This window comes from Musca domestica, unplaced genomic scaffold, assembly GCF_030504385.1.
Source record: "Musca domestica strain aabys unplaced genomic scaffold, Musca_domestica.polishedcontigs.V.1.1 47, whole genome shotgun sequence".
Lineage (NCBI taxonomy): Eukaryota > Metazoa > Arthropoda > Insecta > Diptera > Muscidae > Musca > Musca domestica.
In genome coordinates, this window is record NW_026712338.1 from 403,857 (window position 1) to 425,415 (window position 21,559).

At 36.2% G+C, this 21,559-nt stretch overlaps 1 protein-coding gene across 1 annotated transcript in view; it reads left to right on the forward strand.

Moving 5' to 3' along the window:
* The first annotated feature begins 600 nt into the window (after positions 1-600).
* Positions 601-21,559, forward strand: part of LOC101892220 (LIM domain-containing protein A) — a 32,318-nt gene continuing 11,359 nt past the window's right edge. The window contains exons 1-3 of the mRNA XM_059127733.1: positions 601-755; positions 8,823-9,574; positions 13,092-13,469. Of these exons, the coding sequence (XP_058983716.1) occupies positions 13,371-13,469 (99 nt within the window). The 5' untranslated portion in view covers positions 601-755; positions 8,823-9,574; positions 13,092-13,370. The remainder of the gene's footprint in view (positions 756-8,822; positions 9,575-13,091; positions 13,470-21,559) is intronic.

Genomic DNA, 21,559 nt, shown 5'->3' on the forward strand with positions numbered 1-21,559 from the left:
CTTCGTATAGCTCCGATATAACGGTACCTCCCTATGTACAGCAATTTGATGATTCTAGCTACATTATTCACGGTTTATTTCAAGTTTCCAATTTTGAATATTTGAATATGGTAATGGCTTTCGACAAACAATGTGGTATTTTTAAGATGTTATCAGAATTTTTGTCGAATGTTATCTTTTTCGAAAATTTCCAATAAAGTTCAGCCCGGCCGAACCTACTGCTTTTTTACTTGTTTAAATATTTATTGAATTTTATCAAAATTTTATGTCTCCTCTAAAAACTTATAAGTTCATCCTTTACTCTGATGTATGAACTTGCTTTGAAGAGCTAATTATTTTTTCCAACTCATTTCTTTTCAATTTCCCTACAACATTTCCCCCACGTCATTAGGTGGCAACGCTTACCACACTGAACAGTAGGACAGAAAATGCAAAGCCATTTGCCGATTTTCCCCCAACCAAATGAATGAACGACACAGAACTTTTTTCCCGAAGAGAGAACAGCCAAGTCAATGATGGCTGGCTGAGTGCCTGCCTGCCTGCAGAACACAACAACCAACCATTTTAGCCATAACGCATTAAATGGTGAGTGAGGAAAAACGTTTCGTCTTGTCTTGTCTGGCTCTGGTCTGGTATCGCACGTCTCGTCTGCTCAGACTAAAATAAAAAAAAATTAATTTAAGAAAAAATAAAAGAATATTCAATTTCTGTGTAAATAGCATTCGATTTTCGTTTGATTTTTCCCAGTGAAAAAGGTGGAAATTAGTGGTCATATAACAAATTTTCCCCCAAATAAGTTGATAAGAAATTGAATAAAATCAATGGAAATACAAAAGTGAAAAAATAATGAAAACCAATAAAAAACTCAAAATAATAAAAAATCCCAATGAAGTGAAAGTGCGATTAAAAAAAATATTGTAAAAAAACGCAACAAAATCTATAATAAATATTATGAAAATGTTTAAAGAGTCCCACACCAAAAAATTGTCTCGTTTCAATACTTATGTATTTGTGTACATATATGTTGTATATGTATGTAAATATGTATGTTAATCCATAGCTGTCTGTGCCTGTCCGTCCACCTCCTCCATAGCCGTGCACAGTAGTATAGACCACGAAAAAAAGTTATTTATATAATGTAGAGGAAACGAAAACATTGCCGAGCGAATTGCTGCCACTCGTCGTGCTCACGCTGCTCACACTCACTCACTCGCACGTCAAAAGCGCACCGAACTAACGGACGCAAACGGGAAAAATCACACAAAACGAAAACAAAAATAAATCGCACAGACGAAGAAGAACGAATTTTCTTTTTTCCTTCTTTCTGCCTGCCTGCCTGCCTGTCGTCTGTTTGTCTGTCTGTCTGCCTTGTCTTGTCTCTTATTGCTGCTGCTCGTCTCGTTCCGAATCAGAAAACAAAAAATTGTGTAACAAAAATTCTAAATAATTTTCAACAAATCGAAAAATATCCCTTTCAGACAAAAAAATATATAAAAAATCAATTCTACAAAAAAACGAAGTTTTCCAAAATCACAAACAAAATGCCGTTTTTTCCTGTCGGCCAAGTGAAGTGAACAAGTGTGGCAAAAGAAAAATGAAGTTGACAGTGATTTACAGTGTCTGTGAAAGAAAAATCAATAAATGCTGAAATACATGCATACATATATATAGATAATAAAGAAAATTTCTACATTAAAATTAAAACAAAAAAAATTGTGAAAAAATTAATAATTATTCAAATTTAATTATCCATATACAATGCTAATTTCATGCTGACTTTTTTACTTAGTTTTGAGATTTATGACATCTGCAAAATGCTTACTTCCTACTACTCCCAATATGTGATGCACCTTGTGGCATAGACCAAAAGATGGATGCACCGCCCATCACAACACTATAACGGTTTAAAAATATATATGTCTCAAGTCTGTAAAAATTTGTCAAATTTGTCAAATGTCTGTAAAAATTTGTATTTGGATTTCAAAGGATAATGCAGTTAAATACTTTTTTCATTTCTGAAGCAGAAGAACTTTAGATTAAATTACACAGCAAAAGAACACATTCGAAGAAGATTGAATGCAAACAAGTAAAAAAGCAGTAAGTTCGGTCGGGCCGAACTTTAAATACCCTCCATCATTTGGAACGAAGTAGAACATTTTCAAAAAAATAAAATCCATTAAATTTTTTTTAAATCTTTACAATGTCTTATATAGGAAGGTATGATATTGTGGACCTATTAAGACAAATCTATGTCTGGGTGTAAAGTACTCACAAGGAACTCGTTGTGTGGATTTTCAGATAATTCCATTGGAAAACGTGGCTAAAATCATCAAACTACTGAATATCGGGGGTACAGTTATATGGGGGATATACGATATTGCGGACCTATATAGACAATTCCCTTTCAGGGGGTTAAGTGCTCACAAAAAACTACTTGTGTGGATTTTCAGACAATACGATTTGAAAATGTGGCTAAAATCATCAAAATACCGAATATCGGGGGTACTGTTATATGGGTGCTATACGATATCATTAACCTATATAAAGAATTCTCAAGGAACTCCTTGTGTGGAGTTTCAGACAATTCCGTTGAAAAATTTGAGTAAAATCGTCAAAATACCGAATATCGGGGGTACAGTTATATGGGGGGATATACGATATCGTGGACCTATACAGATAATTCTGTGCTGAGGTATAAAGTACCCACATGGAACTCCTTGTGTTGATTTTCAGACAATTCCGATGAAAAATGTGGGTAAAATCATCAAAATACCGAATATCGGGGGGTACCATTATATGGGGGCTATACGATATGGACCTATATAGACAATTCTCTCTCAGACAATTCCATTGAAAAATGTGGCTAACATCTTCAAAATACCGAATATCGGAGGTTACCGTTATATGGGGGATATACGATATCGTGGACCGATATAGCCCATCTTCGAACTTGACCTGCCTGCAGACAAAAGAGAGATCTGTGCAAAATTTTAGCTTCCTATCTTAATTCGTTTAGACTGTAGCGTGATTACAACAGACGGACAGCGCTAAATCGTCTTAGAATTTTACGCTGATCAAGAATATATATACTTTGTTCGGTCTAAAATGATTATTTCGATGAGTGTATGGTGGAGGGTATAAAAAGGGCCGAACTTTGAATATCCTCCAACAATTGGATTAATTTGTCAACTTAAAAAAATAATAAAATCCCTTAAAAATTCTTAAAATCTTAAAAAATCTGTTAAAATCTTAAAAATATAGAATGTAGCCCTTATATTAGGGTCCATACGACAACGTGGACCAGCATAGGCAACTTTTGCCATAAGCTATTTCAATATTCAAATGCGAAACTGCAAAAAAATTCTGTTTATAATGTAGCTAAAATCATCAAAATACCGAATATCGGGAGGTACCGTTATATGAGGACTACACGAAGACGTGGACCTGCCCAGACAATTTTCTGTCATAGGCAGTAGTATCCACTACAAACTTCAAATACCAAACTTGAAACAATTCCGGTGAATAATGTCGCTAAAGTCACCAAGATACCGAAAATAGATAGGTACAGGGTTGCCCATATTCGACATACCCATGTGTTTTTTTTTTAAATCTAAGAAAAAATAAAAATTTGGCGGTTGGCAATGTTAATCATTTAATTTGTTCCTAGTAGATTTGTTTACACCAATTTTTGAATATGATATCTTTCAAATGGCCGCCTCTGGCGTTGATGACGTATTGTGCCCTTTTTGCTGTATTTTCCATCGTTTTTGCCAACATTTCGGCCGGAATAGCGGCTATTTCTTCACGAATGTTGTCCTTGAGCTCTTCTACGGTCCTTGGCTTGTTAACGTAAACCTTAGACTTCAAATATCCCCACAAAAAGAAGTCAGGCGGCATAAATTCGGGCGAACGCGGTGGCCAGTCCAAATCACCACTTTTCGACATCAAATGGCCCGCAAACAAATTCTTCGTGGAGCGCCGTCTCGTTGAAACTAGAACTGCCTCATACGAATAATTGGCATCACAAAATTGATCATGTCGCGATAACGCTCCTGATTGATGGTAACAGCATGGCCATTTTCATTTTGGAAGAAAAGCGGCCCAATGACCGTTTTCGCACTAACGCCGCACCAAACTGTGACTTTTTCGTCATGAAGAGGTACTTCTTGAATCCCCTGAGGATTTTTAGTGGCGTAAAAACGGCAATTTTGCTTATTTACGGTCCCATTCAATGTGAAATGGGCTTCATCGGACATGATAATTTTGTTCCAAAATTGCTCGTCATCTTCGGCCATTTCGATGACTCTTTGGGCCCATTCCAATCGACGAGGCTTGTCCGCAGGCAACATTCTTTGCGTCAATTGAATTTTGTACGGGAACAAATGAAAATCAATGCGAATAATCCGTTGTAAAGTGGACCGAGCCATGCCCAACTGCTGAGAACGGCGTTTTTGGGATGTTATTGGGGACCTCTCAACACTGGCTCGTACGGCAGCGATATCCTCGGCCGATCGCCTTGGTCGACTTTTATATGGCCTCTTCGGATTAGAAAGAGCCTTACCAGTCGAAAATTTTTCGTATAAACGCTTAATGGTGTTCTTAGAAGGCGCACTTCTCACATTTTTTAATGTTTTAAAAGCACGTTGAGTTTTCACAATTGACTTCTTCTGTTGAATGTAAATTTCAGCGCGCTCGCGTGGCGTGTATTGGTTCATGATAAAAACATGGCAGAAGAATACAGGTAGATGCATCAACGCTTGGGAGCATTGATATGTCAAAAAAAATTTAAATGTCCTTTAAAATATAAGTAGATTTTAATATGTTTTCTTATACGACGTCATTCGGAGGTTATTATAATTCGTGTTTTTCAACAATATTTGCAAATTTAAATAATTTTTCATTCAACATTTTCAATTCCAAAATTGGTTTGACAGTTCATTGTCCCAGCAGCTGTGTCGATGCGTCTACCTATATTCTTCTACCATGGGTAAAAATCTGCTTGGACTGACGCTTCAAACGCGGTATGTCATTAAGCGATGTGACATCTCTGTCAAAAGTTATGGCGTTGCCAGATGGGTCCGTCGAATATGGGCAACCCTGTACAAATGAGCACAGCTTGAAGTGCCTTTTGCACCTCCATTATGAAAAAAAGCAGAGCCTTCAGAACCTGCAATCAAAAAAAACTGCATTACTATTCTTTCCATCATAAGATGAAGGGTATATTAACTTGGTTTTTCCATTTGCAACATCCAAATTAAGTACGAGTATACAATTAATGAATGAAATTTAGCATAGATGATTCACGTACTCCATTTCCACATTTAGGTATAACACCCATATAACGGTACCTGTTGTTTTTATACCCTCCACCATAGTTTAAGTTTGTCATTCCGTTTATAACACCTTGAAATATACACTTTAGACCCCACAAAGTATATATATTCTTGATCAACATAAAATTCTATATCTATTTAGCGTCTATGGCGATATCCGTCCGTCTGTGGAAATCACTCTAGCTTCCGAACAAAATGAATTAGGTTGATAAAATTTTACTCAAATACATATTATGTCTGCAGGACCATGTAAGTCCACGTTTGGTATAGCCCACCATATAATGGTACCTCCCTATTTTCGGTATTTTGGTGAAATAAGCGACATTATTCACCGGAATTGTTTCAAATTTTGTATTTAAAATTCGTAATGAACACCTCAGTATGTGACGGAAACCTGCCTGCACAGGTCTTCGTATAGCCCCCATATAATGGTATCTCCCACCGCGGGAGATACCATTATATGGGGGCTATAATGGAAAAAAATTGTCTGTGCAGGTCCACGTTTTGGTATAGCCCCCATATAATGGTACCTCCCTATATGCGGTATTTTGATGATTTTAGATATATTTGAATACATGGTACAATGAAGAGAAGGTAGGTCAACTTTGAAAAAATTGCAAGTATAGAGGTCTACCTGTTTGGCTTGTAATGTCAGAATTACTATCAAAACAATAAAAAAGCAAACAACTTGTTGCATTGGTTTTGAATAAATAATTTAAAACCGCGAAAACTGAATGAATGGTCAAAATTTCTTTTCAATATCATGTTCTATATATCTCTTATGGTTTATTTCGCGACAAAAACTGTAGATTTTGTCGATGCATTCGTTGCAATAAGCATTTTGAAAACACCCGAATTTGAATATTTTCTGAACAATATTTTTATTATTGAAAAGAAGACACACACATAAGCAAATGAAGTTGACATATTAAGCCAGAAAAATAAAAAAAAATTAAATCATATGGTAGTTCTGCCCTACCTTGAATTCATTGTACCATGCTGTCTACTGACAAAATACACATGTGTTGAAAATTTTAGCCTTCTATCTGAATTCATTGGAAAGATTGTGTGATTACAACAGACAGACAGACCAAGGGAAATCGTTGTATATATATACTTTGATGGGTCTAACATGATTATTTCGAGGAGTTACAAGCGGAATAACAAAGTTAATATATCCTCCATAGTAAGGGAGAGGGTATAACAAACATGAAAGATATTTCGGACGTGGCTTTCAATATTTGCACCGCAAAGATTCGGAAATTATAAAATGTTGGCTGGCTGCAGTGTGCTTGCGATGTAGTTGAAACTTTACACATCGCCATAATTGTATCAGACTCAGTCAGGTACGGTCCACTCAATCAAGCAAGGATTCAACATTCTAGGTTACCAACTGCCTTTTGTGTGGAAGTAACATACATTACTGGACGAGCATTAAAGATATTACCCAGTTTTGCCATGATTATAAAACATGAAAGAAGTTTCGATCAGATTTTTGAAAGAAAATCCAGGCTTATCATTCATCTTTGGGGCTTTAAATTCATTTTAAAAATTTGGAAAAATATCAAATAGCAAATTGTATCCAATTTTAAATAATTCTGACAGGAAGCGGGCATAGCCTAAGTCCTCCTCCTTATTGTACCACAATTTTATGTTAGCTAAACTCCAAATTTGCCATGGTTATTTGATCTTCTCTAGTATTCGTCCATGTCAATATAAGATTCGGTGTAGCCCACAAAAAACGTATATCTCATGTAAAAAGAAGCGGATACCAAAAAAGTCAAAACTTGTCACATCGTAATATTTCTATTTCGACCAAAAAGCCAATATCGATACACTTTCACTCGTAAATACCCTTAGCCGGGATTCTATTACTTTGCTAATAGTTATTTTAGCGACAAAAATATTTTTAAAGAAGTAAAAAAGCAGTGAATACCCTCCGCCATTTGGAACGAATTAGAAAATTTTCAAAAAAATAAAATCCATTAATTTTTTTTTTAATCTTTACAATATCTAATATAGGAAGGTGTCGATATATGGGGGTATATATGATATTGTGGACCTATTAAGACAAATCTATGTCTGGGTGTAAAGTACTCTCAAGGAACTCCTTGTATGGATTTTCAGATAATTCCATTGGAAAAAGTGGCTAAAATCATCAAACTACTCAATATCGGGGGGTACCGTTATATGGGGGATATACGATATTGTGGACCTATATAGACAATTCCCTTTCAGGGGGTAAATTGCTCAAAAAGAACTCCTTGAAAATGCGGCTAAAATCATCAAAATACCGAATATCGGGGGTACCGTTATATGGGTGCTATACGATATCATTAACATATAAATAATTCTCTGTCGGGGGGTAAAGTGCTCACAAAAAAACCCTTGTGTACAATTTCTGTTAAAAAATGTGGGTAAAATCATCAAAATACCGAATATCGGGGGTATAGTTATATGGGTGATATACGACATCGTGTACCTATATAGATAATTCTCTGCTGAGATATAAAGTACCCACAAGGAACTCCTTGTGTGAATTTTCGGACAATTCCATTGAAAAATGTGGCTAACATCTTCAAAATACCGAATATCGGAGGGTACCGTTATATGGGGGCTATACCAAATCATGGACCCATACATGCAATGTTTCGTCACCGAAGGTGGAACCCATTATGACCAACAAATACCAATTTTCAGACAAATCCGTGAAAAAATGTGGCATAAATCATCAAAATACCGAATATCGGGAGGTACCTTTATATGAGGGCTATAGCAAAACGTGGACCTATACATGGAATGTTTTGCGACACGTACAGGGACCCGTTATGGCCTACAAATACCAATTTTCAGACAAATCCGTGAAAAAATGTGGCATAAGTCATCAAAATACCGAACATCGGGAGGTACCGTTATATGGGGACTATACCAGAACGTGGACCGATATATCTCATTTTCAAAACCAACTATCCTAAACACAATACAAATTGCTCTGCTAAATTTTGGCGCTCTACGTCAAATAATGTGGGCTGTATCGTGATTTCAACAGACAGACGGACAGACAGACAGACGGTCATAGTTAAATCGACTTAGAATTTTATGCTGATTATGAATATATATACTTTATGGGGTCTACGACGAATATTTAAGGATGTTACAAACGGAATGACAAAGTTAATATACCCTCCTTTCCAAGGTGGAGGGTATAACAATTGACAATTTACAAATTTTACTCTAGTCAAAACCACCACTTCCAAAAGGGTCTCGTGAAATAAGCAAATACAAAAACAATAAATTAAAAGAAACTATTAAACGTTAATAAATAAAAAACAAACCAATGCTGAGATAAATAAATGCAACTGTGTGTGTAAATAAATCGTTTTGAAATCAAAATTGTCATTTTCATTTCTTTTCTACTTTCATTTCTGCAACAGCTAATGAAAATAAAAGACAATAACAACAATTTATATTTTTTATTAACAACAATAGCTGAAAACCCAAAATAATAATAATAATAACAACAAAAAGAAAATAACAAAGCAAAATGTTCGATATTCGTTGAGTTCCTATAAAAAAAATGGCTGAAAAAACACAACAACAATAAAAACCAATATAATAACAAAAAATAATAACAACTGCAGCGGGCAAAAGATAACTACAACAACTACAACAATTGCAATAATCAAAACAAATATAAATCAACAAATACATCTTCACAATCTTCACTCACTCACACACACATACTACATACATGCTCGCATGTAAACAAATACTTATGCAAAAAGTTTCAAAGAAATATAGCAAAGAAGGAGAGCAAAGCAAACAACAACAACCACACCAAGCAGCTGCCGAAATAATAGCGACTAGGAGAACAGTAACAACAACAAAAAGAAAAGCCAACAGTCATAGACCACCACCAGACGAATGCCCATTAAAGCTGATGAGAGTGTTGTTGATGCCAATGATGTTGCCACCTAATTTCGAATCTTTCAACCCAGGAAAATTGCCATTTTGGTTGCCAGCTTAAGAGGATAACATCAGATGAAAAAACAATTTACAATCACTCGTTTACACATACAAACACACTGCTTGCGTGTGATTCTACCAACATCTTTTGACATCATCATTATCATCAAAACTTCAATGAATCCATGAAAACTAGCGAGCGATTTCTTCAACTTCCTGTCAACTTCTGTGTTCTTCCGTTTTTGCATTGACGTTGAAATTCTCTGGTTTTTTTGGTAAGTATCATGAACAGAAACTCAGGTAAATTTCAGGGATTTTGTCCACATTTTCAACCGAATTATCTCGAACTTGGTATTTGTAGTTTGTAATAGTCACAACCTTCTCTGATAGATCATTAGCAGCCCCATATAACTGTAACACCTGTTATTTTATACCCCACCATACATAGTATGGAGGGTATATTATGTTCGTCATTCCGTTCGTAACTCATCGAAATAATAACTTTAGAAATAACAAAGTATATACAGGCTGAGATAAAAAAGTAAAAAAGCAATAAGTTCGGCCGGGCCAAACTTTGAATACCCTCCACCATTTGGAACGAATTAGAAAATTTTCAAAAAAATAAAATCCATTAAATTTTATTTCAAATCTTTACAATATCTAATATAGGAAGGAGCCGTTATATGGGGGTATATATTATATTGTGAACCTATTAAGACAAATCTATGTCTGGGTGTAAAGAACTCACAAGGAACTCCTTGTGTGGATTTTCAGATAATTCCATTGGAAAAAGTGGCTAAAATCGCCAAACTACTGAATATCGGGGGGTATCGTTATATGGGTGATATACGATATTACGGACCTATATAGACAATTCCCTTTCAGGGGGTAAAGTGCTCACAAAGAACTCCTTGTGTGGATTTTCAGACAATACAATTTGAAAATGTGGCCAAAATCATCAAAATACCGAATATTAAGGCGTACCGTTATATGGGTGCTATACGATATCGTGGACCTATATAGATAATTCTCTGCCGAGGTATAAAGTACCCACAAGGGACCCCTTGTGTAGATTTTCAGACAATTCCGTTGAAAAATGTGGGTAAAGTTATCAAAATAACGAATATCGGGGGTAACGTTATATTGGGGATATACGATATCGTGGACCGATATAGATAATTCTCTTCCGAGGCATAAAGTACCCATAAGGAACTCCGTGTATGGATTTTCAGACAATTCCTTTGAAAAATGTGGCTAACATCATCAAAACACCGAATATCGGGGGGTTCAGTTATATGGGGGATATACGATATCGTGGACCTATATAGACAATTCTTTTTCAGAGGGTAGAATACTCACAAGGGACTCCTTTTGTGGAATTTCAGACACTTCCATTGAAAAATGTGGCTAAAATCGTCAAAATACTGAATATCGGGGGGTACCGTTATATGGGGGCTATACGATATCGTGGACATACGATATATAGACAATTCTCTCTCAGGGGGTAAAGTATTCACAAGGAACTACTTGTGTGAATTTTCAGACACTTCCATTAAAAAATGTGGCTAACATCTTCAAAATACCAAATATCGGAGGGTACCGTTATATGGGGGCTATAGGATATCGTGGACCGATCTTCGAACTTGACCTGCCTGCAGACAAAAGAGAGATCTGTGCAAAATTTTAGCTTTCTATCTTAATTCGTGTAGACTGTAGCGTGATTACAACAGACGGACAGACGGACGGACAGGGCTAAATCGTCTTAGAATTTTACGCTTATCAAGAATATATATACTTTGTTGGGTCTGACATGATTTGTCGAATTGTTCGAATTTGTCAAATTTGGCACGAATTATGGCCTTCAAACGGCCAATGAAACCGTCACACGCTGCCCGAATGTTTCTCTGCGGTATTTTGACCCATTCCGGGCGAAGCGCTTGGGTGGCTCGTGCTGAGTGCAATGGTGCTGAGTTCTGTTGGATTGTTCAAGGTCTGCGGCCAAAATGTTTGCGTGCCCAAGGCTTTAATACACCCTCCAGAATATTTTCGCTACAATATTCGGCATTTTTTCTGATGCCAGGGTCGATTAATTCGAGCGGAGAGAGACCATCGGTTGTTATGGCCGCCCACATCATCACCATGGCCGGCGCTTGAGTTTGGTGGCCAACCGAAGGTGCACATTTTCATCTGACCTCTTCGGCAAGTAAACACGATCATTTTGTTTGTTTACAAACTGCTGGACAACGAATGTTTTCTCATCGGAGGAAACCAAAAAAATCTCTTTAGATCTTTTAAGTCTATTTTATTTCTGTTGCGGTGTAAGTTCTTGAACTTTTCAGAATATCAATGGCTTTACCCCGAACTCATTTTTCAATATTTGCCGAATGGAATATTGCGATAAGTTCAGCTCACGAGCCATTTTGGCCACTGCGACCTGGTTTCGATCACGTCACTTCTTTACTTTTGAATCATTTCTGCTGATGATGTTGTTTTCTTCCGTCCACTTCCTTGAAGTCCACTTTCTTCACATTTAAATGCTGGAGTGCTCTAACGATAGCCACTTGTCGTTTTCCAGCCAAATACAGGGTTGCCCATATTCGACGGACCCGATGACTCTTTGGGCCCATTCCAATCGACGAGGCTTGTCCGCATGCAACATTCTTTGCGTCAATTGAAATTTGTACGGGAACAAATGCAAATCAATGCGAATAATCCGTTGTAAAGTGGACCGAGCCATGCCCAACTGCTGAGAACGGCGTTTTTTGGAATGTTCTTGGGGACCTCTCAACACTGGCTCGTACGGCAGCGATATTCTCAGCCGATCGCCTTGATCGACTTTTATATGGCCTCTTCGGATTAGAAAGAGCCTTACCAGTCGAAAATTTTTCGTACAAACGCTTAATGGTGTTCTTAGACATTTTTTAATGTTTTAAAAGCACGTTGAGTTTTCACAATTGACTTCTTCTGTAAATTTCAACTATTTCAGAGCGCTCGCGTGGCGTGTATTGGTTCATGGTAAAAATCTGCTGGACTGACGCTTCAAACGCGGTATGCCATTAAGCGATGTGACATCTCTGTCAAAAGTTATGGCGTTGCCAGATTGGTCCGTCGAATATGGGCAACTGTATAAAGAAATCACACTATTACGCTTGAATTCACGAATAACCTTTTTTTTTGGAAAATTCTCACCAAAATGCTTTTGTACGCTTGTAAACAATATAATGAGCTGTCACTGGAATAATTTTAACAGCTTTTGGACGAGTGGCTTGACGTCTTCTAGGACCCATAGTTGAATGTTATGACAAGTAATTTTGTAGAATATTTTAATATGCTACGATCCCGTTTAAATTGAGGCACCTTTCTTGACTCGCATGAGGGTTAAAACATTCCACCTAAAATGCTCGGATTCCAAGAGTGAATTTGCCCCCTCTATTTCGTAGCGGTCCACTCTTTCACATACGTCCGCCACAACATTTTGAAATGTAATAACTCTCACATTTCTTCAAACTTCGGGTATTGCAATACTTCAACTCACTTGTTAGTCTTCACGACAATTTGTAACGGAAACCATCCGTGCTAAATGTTCTGAATGTTATGGGTTATTAAAGGCGGTCTTTTGTTTTCCACTCATGGTGAAATTGTATTCTGATATTTCGATACTATCAAATTACAACGAACGGTGAGCTAATATTACAAACAAAACTTACTCGATCTAAATTTATCATATTTACTTATTCCTCTACCAATTTCCTTCAATTCATTAATTAACGATTAACTTTGGTTTCTTTGCAGAAAAAAAAAATCAGTGTCTTCAAAACTTACGAAAAATTGTTCCAGCCAGCACTGCACACACTCATTGAAACAATGAAAAATAAAGCTCAACATGAAATAAATCTTAACGTCTTCCAAGGATAATTAAAATAAAACAACAACTAAAAAATTAAACAAGGATAAGAGAAAATCACCACTACAAAAGACAACAAACAACCATCACCATCAACTAGAGCAACAACATCCATCTACTATAACAAAAACAACGAGCCACATTCAAAGAGCCTGTTTTGACAAGGCATGTTTATACCTGATTCACTGCGTAGCTGTATGATCGAGACGGACGTTAATTCCTACCTCCAAACCTCATCCTCAGGACAGGTGCTGAACTTATACGTGGTATCAGTTTTTTAAGCAAATACGAAAGAAACTTTCTATCTCCCTCAAATGAACTAATTTGCCCCGCCATGCCATGCCACAAGCTAACCAATCTCAGATCAAAAAAAAAAAAAATCACAAAACCACCGACTAACAACATCCAAAAGCTAAAAGCCAATCATTTTCCTTGCATTTTAACAACGTCAGAACGCAAACAAAAAAGAAAAACATAAAACGTCGAAATTCCGCATATTTTTTGGACCAAAAGGGTACAGAACCGAGAAAGAAACAAGGATCTGATCAGCATTTCCATTTAGCCAAATTGGGTTTTTTCAATCGAAACTAAACAGAAACAAAATCCCACAAAGGCTATCCACCGCCCATCACAGGCTCAAAGCTAACAGACAAACAAATTGATTTCCATTTCTCCATTGGGGTTTCCCTTCTATCTATCTCCCTCACGGTGTGTGTGTGTGTGTATGTGTCTCCCTGCACGCTGTCTGTTTTCTGCTGTACGAAGTGAACGTACACAAAGAACAAAAAGAGCCAAACCAAATCAAAAAAACCCCAAACGAATATTCGGAAACCCAACTTGTATCCGTTAACTAAGTAATTACCAAAATTCAACAACAACTACTACTACAACCACCACTACTACTACTACTAACAAATACAACAAACCTACTTACTAACAAATCTCTCTGTGTGTTGTTTTTTTAATGTTATTATTCCTTGATGTTGTTGTTGTTGTACATTTTTCCTTCTCTTCTTCTACTTCTTCTTTTTCCCCCCTCATCAATTTCGGTTTGTTGTGTATGGATGTTTTGTATTTGGTTCTTGTGTGTGCCCTCTAACAACAATAACAAAAACTAAACCTTTTTTGGTGTATTTGTTTCCGTTTTTTCTCATATTTTTGTTATTTTCGTTTCCTCTCTCTCTTCTCTTACACTCTTAAAATTTCTCTTGCACCTATACACCTAAATATTCACACGAATTCATAACAACTACGAACCATTTCACACTCAAACTCATTTATGTTGTGTTATGTTTGTTTGTATGTGTGTGTGTGTCATGGTTTGTTTGTTCATTCATACTAAATGTCCTTAATAAACCCCGTTTTTTCTTTGTTTTTTTTTTTTTTTGTTTGTGTTCATATTTTGATGTGTGTAAATAGTCAATAAGTGTCTGTCTGTCTGTCCGCCTCTGTGTGTCTAGCCATGGACTATCTATGAATGTTGGTGTTAGTGTGACCCCCTTTTTGGCTGTTTGGTCTGATGCCTATCCATCTATCCATCCATCCATCATAAAATAACGTTGGTTTGTTTTGATTTTATTTTTGTTATTATGGGTTCCTTTTTCCTTTCGAGCATTATTTTCGATGTGTTTTTTCCGTTCCGTTATGTTTTTTGGATGTCTAGATGTGTTACTTTGTTTTATCAAAATTTAGAAACGCACAAAAATACTTTTAAATCGATATTTATCAACTGTTCTGGAAAGGCTGGAATTCCTCCTTAAAAATTAGACTAGTCGAGCTGAAAGAAAATAGAAATTTTTCTACGAATCCAAACGTTCCTCAAAAAATATTCTTGAAGTCTTAAAGACGGGCGGGGCCGACTTTATGATACCCTACACCACTTTGCTAATTTAGTAGAGTTGCGCATAACAATTAAAAGTTTTTATGGGAGAATTCAATCATACACGCTATGATTATAATTATAATTTAAAGTTCAAAGGACTAAATATGCCGAAGCATTTGTATCTTTTAAAATTCGGACTTTTATTGCCCATTTGGTGCAAAATTAATTTGAAATCAGATAAAGATATATATGGGAGCTATATCCAAATCTGAACCGATCTTGATAGAATTTGGCAAAGATATTTCTGAGCTGTATTTGAAATATTTCCCTGAATATCGTCGTTACGGAGTGCATATTACGGCTGTAGGTAACAAATATGACAAATCGGATGAACAGTATATATGGGAGCTATATCTATAATCTTCATAAAATTTGGCATACTAGCTTCTAGACTCAATTAGGTCGTATGTGCCAAATTCTATCTCATTTGGGCAAATATTAGACGTCTGGTATACAATAAAAGGTAAATCGGACAAAGTTATTTATGGGAGCAATATCCAAATCTGAACCGATCTCGATAAAATTTAGCAAAGGTATTTCTGAGCTGCATTTGATAAATTTTCCCAAATATTGTTGTTACGGAGTGCATATTACGGCTGCGGAGGATAAAATTAACAAATCGGATGAACAATATATATGGGAGCTATAGCTATATCTGAACCGATTTCGATCAAATTTGGCATACTTATTTTCAGGCCTAATTTGGTTGCATGTGCAAAATTCCATGCTATTCGGGCTGATATTACACGTTTGGTGGACAATAAAAGGCAAATCGGACGAAGATATATATGGGAGCTATATCTAATTTTTGACCGATTATCTCCAATTTCAATAGGGTTCATCCTTGGGCCAAACAAATGTTGTTTGGAAAATTTCATCTCATTCGGATAATAAATGCGACCTGCATTTTGTTCACAAGAATACATGGACAGACGGACGGACGGACGGACGGACAGACAGACTGACATGCATAAATCAACTCAGAAAGTGATTCTATGGAGATCCTCAAAGTAACTATTGGTCTATCTCGCTTCCTTCTCCATGTTTCACTTTGAACTTCATATACCAGTACGACCTTTTGCATAATGCAGTTAAATTTATCAAAAGCCATAATGTGAGTGAGGCCGTTATATGGGACCATACCAAAACGGGAACCTCAATAGACAAATTTATACTTCAAGGGCTTTAATCTATCAAATCTTCTAAAATATTAAATTTGAAACAATTATATGGGTAAATGTGACTAGGATTATCAAAATAATGAATATCGGTGGGTATCGTTATATGTGCGCTATAGGAAAACGTGGAACTAAATATTCAATGTTCTGCCACCATTATGAACTAAAAATACCAATTTTTATCAAATTATCGAATATCGGCAGGTACCGTTATATGGGGCCTATACCCAAAACGTGGACCTACACATACAATGTTTCGCCACACGAGCTAGAACCCATTATGACCTACAAATACCAAATTTTAGACAAATCCATGAAAAAATGTGGCAAAAATCTTCAAAATACCGAGTATCGGGACGTTCCGTTTTATGAGGGCTATACCAGAATGTGGACTTTTGCCACCGGACCTAGAAATACGTAAAAAAATGTGGCAAAATCATCAAAATACCGAATATTGGGAGGTACCGTAATATGGGGGCTATATAAAAACGTGGGCCTATAGATACAATGTTTCGTCACCGGAGGTAGAACCCATCTTGGCCAACAAATTTCATTTTTTAGACAAATCCGTGAAAAAATGTGTGCAAAAATCATCAAAATGCCGAATATCGGTACCCTCGTATGTGGGCTATACCAAAACGTGGACCAATACGTACAATGTTTCGGCATACGAGCTGGAACCCATTATGACCTACAAATACCAATTTTTAGATAAATCCGTGAAAAAATGTGGCAAAAATCAACAAAATACCGAATATCGAGTGGCACCATTATATGGGGACTATACCAAAACGTGGACCGATATATCTCATTTTCAATACCAACCACCCTAGACACAATACAAATTGTTCTGCTAAATTTTTACGCTCTACGTCAACTACAGACAGACTAACATCGTTAAATCGACTTAGAATTTTATGCCGACTATGAATACAGGGTGAGATAAAAAAATTGCAACAAATTCAAACGCCAAAAATTTTACTTTTTTAATTTTATTGAATGAATGCAAAAAATGTCGGAAATAGCATCAAATTTTAGAATTGGTCACCTTTGGCCTTCAAACGGCCAATGAAACCGTCACACGCTGCCCGAATGTTGAGCTGCGGTATTTTAGCTCAATCTCGGCGGCCCATTAGTGCCAACCTTGCTTTCCAAAATACTCCAGACATAATAGTCCAACGGATTGGTATCCGGATATTTTGGTGACCATTGTGCGCTGGAAATGAAGCGAGGAACCTCATGTTGTAACCATTCTTGGGTGGCGCGTGCTGAGTGCGATGGTGCTGAGTCCTGTTGGAATGTCTAAGGTCTACGGCCAAAATGTTTGATACACCCTCCAGAATATTTTCGCGATAATATTCGGATTTATTCTGATGCCACGGTCGATTAATACGAGTGGAGAGCGACCATCTGATGTTATGGCTGCCCACACTATCACCATGGCCGGCGCTTATGTTCTGGTGGCCAACCGAAGGTGCACATTTTCGGCTGACCTGTTTGGCAAGTAAACACGATCATTTTGTTTGTTTACAAACTGCTGGACAACGAATGTTTTCTCATCGGAGAAAATCAAATTCGGCAGTTCACCACTTTCGAAAAACGAAGCAACTCTTTAGCTCTTTTGAGTCTATTTTCTTTCTGTTGTGGTGTAAGCTCTTGCACTTTTCAGAATATCAATGGCTTTACCCGGAGCTTATTTTTCAATATTTGCTGAATGGAATATGTTCAGCTCACGAGCCACTGCGGCGCGGGTTTCGATCAAGTCGTTTCTTTACTTTTCGAACCATTTCTGCTGATGTTGCTGGTTTTTTTTTTCGTCCACTTCCTTGACGTCGGGCTACGCTACCAGTAGCCCAGTATGACATCTCTGTCAAAAGTTATGGCGTTGCCAGATGGGTCCGTCGAATATGGGCAATACTGTATATAGTTTATGGGGTCTACGATGAATATTTAGGGATGTTACAAACGGAATGACAAAGTTAATAAGCCCTCCTTTCCAAGGTGGAGGATATAAAAATCCAGAAAAAATGTAAATTATTTGCTTTTTTCCTTTTCCGAAATAAGGATACAAATATTTTTTGATATTAACGAAAATATCAATTTCTTTGAATTTGATGTAGAATATTATTGTCTTTGACGTCATCATTTTAAAATGGCGGTTTTATAGGAGAATTTTACATAAACTCATATGAAGTATGAATTTAGCCCCAAAAGTGCCAATATTGTATTCTGGGATCTAAAGTGTAATTTTAAGGCAAATCATTTTGTGGAATATTTTGAATTATTGTGATATATTTCGAAATTTTACCCCAAAAATTCTCGTGTTTTTATTATTAACATCTGTACATAAATACAAGGATTTCAATGAATTTTGAGAACTTATTATATAATAATTAATTCTTACTAAATAACTTAAATATTTGCCTGGATTTATTAAGCAGCTTGTAGAAATTTCACTTCTAAATAAATTTTGCAGAGGTACAATGACCGAATGTTAGAATGTTTACAGCCGTGCAAAAACCCTGCCTTTTGCAGGCCATTGTATTTAATTGCCTCCATTCCTTCATCGCCATCATCAACGACTTATGGTCTTCTATTACTAACACGTTTTCATTCTCGATGCGTACTCACCATATTTACACGCTTTGCATACCAATTAGGAAGCGTTTCAGGGCACAGAGGCATGAACGACACATGTTGACTACCAACAGCGCATTTTGGTAGGTCAGTTTTCTCTCTCTCTCTCTCTCTCTCTCTCTCTCTTGTATGCCTCCTTCTCTTCACTGCCTTTTTCAATTCGCACTAAAAGACTTAAAATGCACAAAAAAAAACAATGTTTCTATTGTGGCAAACATTTGGTTAGTTTGGAATTTTATGGTGTTGTTGTTGTTCTTCTTCTTTTTTCTAGTTTTAGTTTTGTTTTCTTTTAAGCGGCGTATTTTCCATCATGATTTCACCAAAGTAGGTGAACAAATGCATACTAATTTCACAAATTGCACAAAAAAAGTGCAAGACAATTTTAAAATTGAAAAAAAATATCAAAACGAATTGAATCGAAACAAATAAAAAACACAACATTTCATACCTCGCATTTTGCATAGAAAATAGCCAACAGTGGAGGATTGCATTTTGGAAAGTTCGTTAGACATGACTAATGTCATTGATAGACGCAGCCGTCAATGATTGATCAATGTCTATTCAAATGTTAAAAAAGGAGAAGAATAAGCAAAACGCGTTGTACTAGTTTAGTACTGCGATCCCCTGTATGACAGAGTATTGTCTAGTTCAAAATATTCCGGATACTAACAAAAAACACAACTGGGTAGGGTATTAGTACTGCGGTCCACTACAAAGTCGAAAATGTTTCCGCAAAGGCGCTCTTTACATTTTTCATTGGAACAATTTTAGTCAATATTTTATGGAATTGCCTGAATTGCTTTTCCCTAGTCGAAAATTTTCTATAGCGGTCCACGTATTAGCTCATCTCGATATTCAACATTTTGTTGACTATGGTCAAATTTCTCAATTCGTTTGTTCGTAATAATAGCTTATTTGCATATATGGATATGGATATTAAATGGATATCTTAGAAAAAATATTTAGAAAATATAAAAACAAGTAAAAAAGCATAAGTTCGGCCGGGCCAATCTTTCAATACCCTCCACCATTTGGAACGACCTTGGCAAAAAAATAAAATCCGTAAAAAATTCTGTTAAAATCTTAACAAGTAAAAAAACATTAAGTTCGGCCGGGCCAAACTTTTAATACCCTCCACCTTATGGTGAAGGAAACATTAGAAGAAATGTGGCAAAAACCACTAAAATGCTGAATATCGGGAGGTACCGTTATATGGGGGCTATACCAAATCATGGACCCATACATGCAATGTTTCGCTACCGGAGTTGGAACCCATTATGGCCAACAAATACCAATTTTTAGACAAATCCGTGAAAAAATGTGGAAAAAAATCATCAAATTACCGAATATCGGGAGGTACCTTTATATGGGGGCTATACCAAAAAGTAGACCTATACATGCAATGTTTTGCCACACGTACAGGGACCCGTTATGACCTACAAATACCAATTTTCAGACAAATCCGTGAGTAGAGAGTAGATCAACTGTAACCCATCTATTAGAACTTATATGTCATGTACACAAAGGCTTTTCAATGAAATGCCAAACTGATATCATATTTATTTCAGTAAGGCATTTGACAAAGTAGATCATACATTATTATTATATAAACTGGACAAAATAGGTTTCTCAACATTATTTTTGTCATGGATATCATCATATTTGCAAGGACGTACTCAGAGAGTTTCTTTTAATAATATTCTTTCAAAACGCATAACTATGCACTCGGGTGTCCCTCAGGGTAGCCATTTAGGCCCACTCCTTTTTGTACGGTATCTAAATGACCTTCCAACGATTATTCATTATTCTAAAATCCTGATGTTTGCTGATGATGTAAAACTTTTTTGTAATATGAACTCTCACCTTAGGTCCCTAAATTTGCAACATGATGTATATTCTCTCGTAAATTGGGGCAGTGCTAATAGCAGGGGTGCTCAAAAAGAAATATCTCTTTTCAGTCAAATTTCTCTTTGCTTATTTAAATCAAGAGCAAAACAGTGTTAAGTCATTATTTATACAAATATTTTGTATCCATTTGTTTTATAAATAATTTTGGCAAACATTCGTGTTTAAAAACAATTAAATAGAACCGTAAAATATAAAGAAAAACAGAATTTTAATTTTCTCTTAAATTATCTCTTTTTTCTCTTCATGTTCTAGAACACGGTTTTGAGCACCCCTGCTAATAGTATGACACCAAATCTAAAGAAATGTAAAACATTGACTTTGTTTAGAGCAAAACCTTTTTATAATGATTACCCCATTGGCTCTCACAAATTGGACAATGTAGATTCATTCGTTGATCTTGGCGTAATTTTAGACAACAAATTGCGTTTTAACTTACATATTGATTCATGTGAAAATAATGTCAAGTCATTGCTAGGATTTATAAACCCGTATGTGACTAAGCGTTTTTTTACTAGCCTGGTTCGGCCCACTTTAGAGTACGGTTGTGTATTGTGGAGTCCTTTTTATAAAACATATTCTTCTAAATTGGAATTAGTACAAACACAATTCCTTTAATTCGCACTCAGAGTATTAGGATGGAATGTAAACAAAATACTTCCACCATATGAAGATCGCCTAAAACTTATTGATCTTCCGTCACTGAAAAATAGGCGATTAATGTTACGAGCTTTATTCATAATAAAAATTTGGC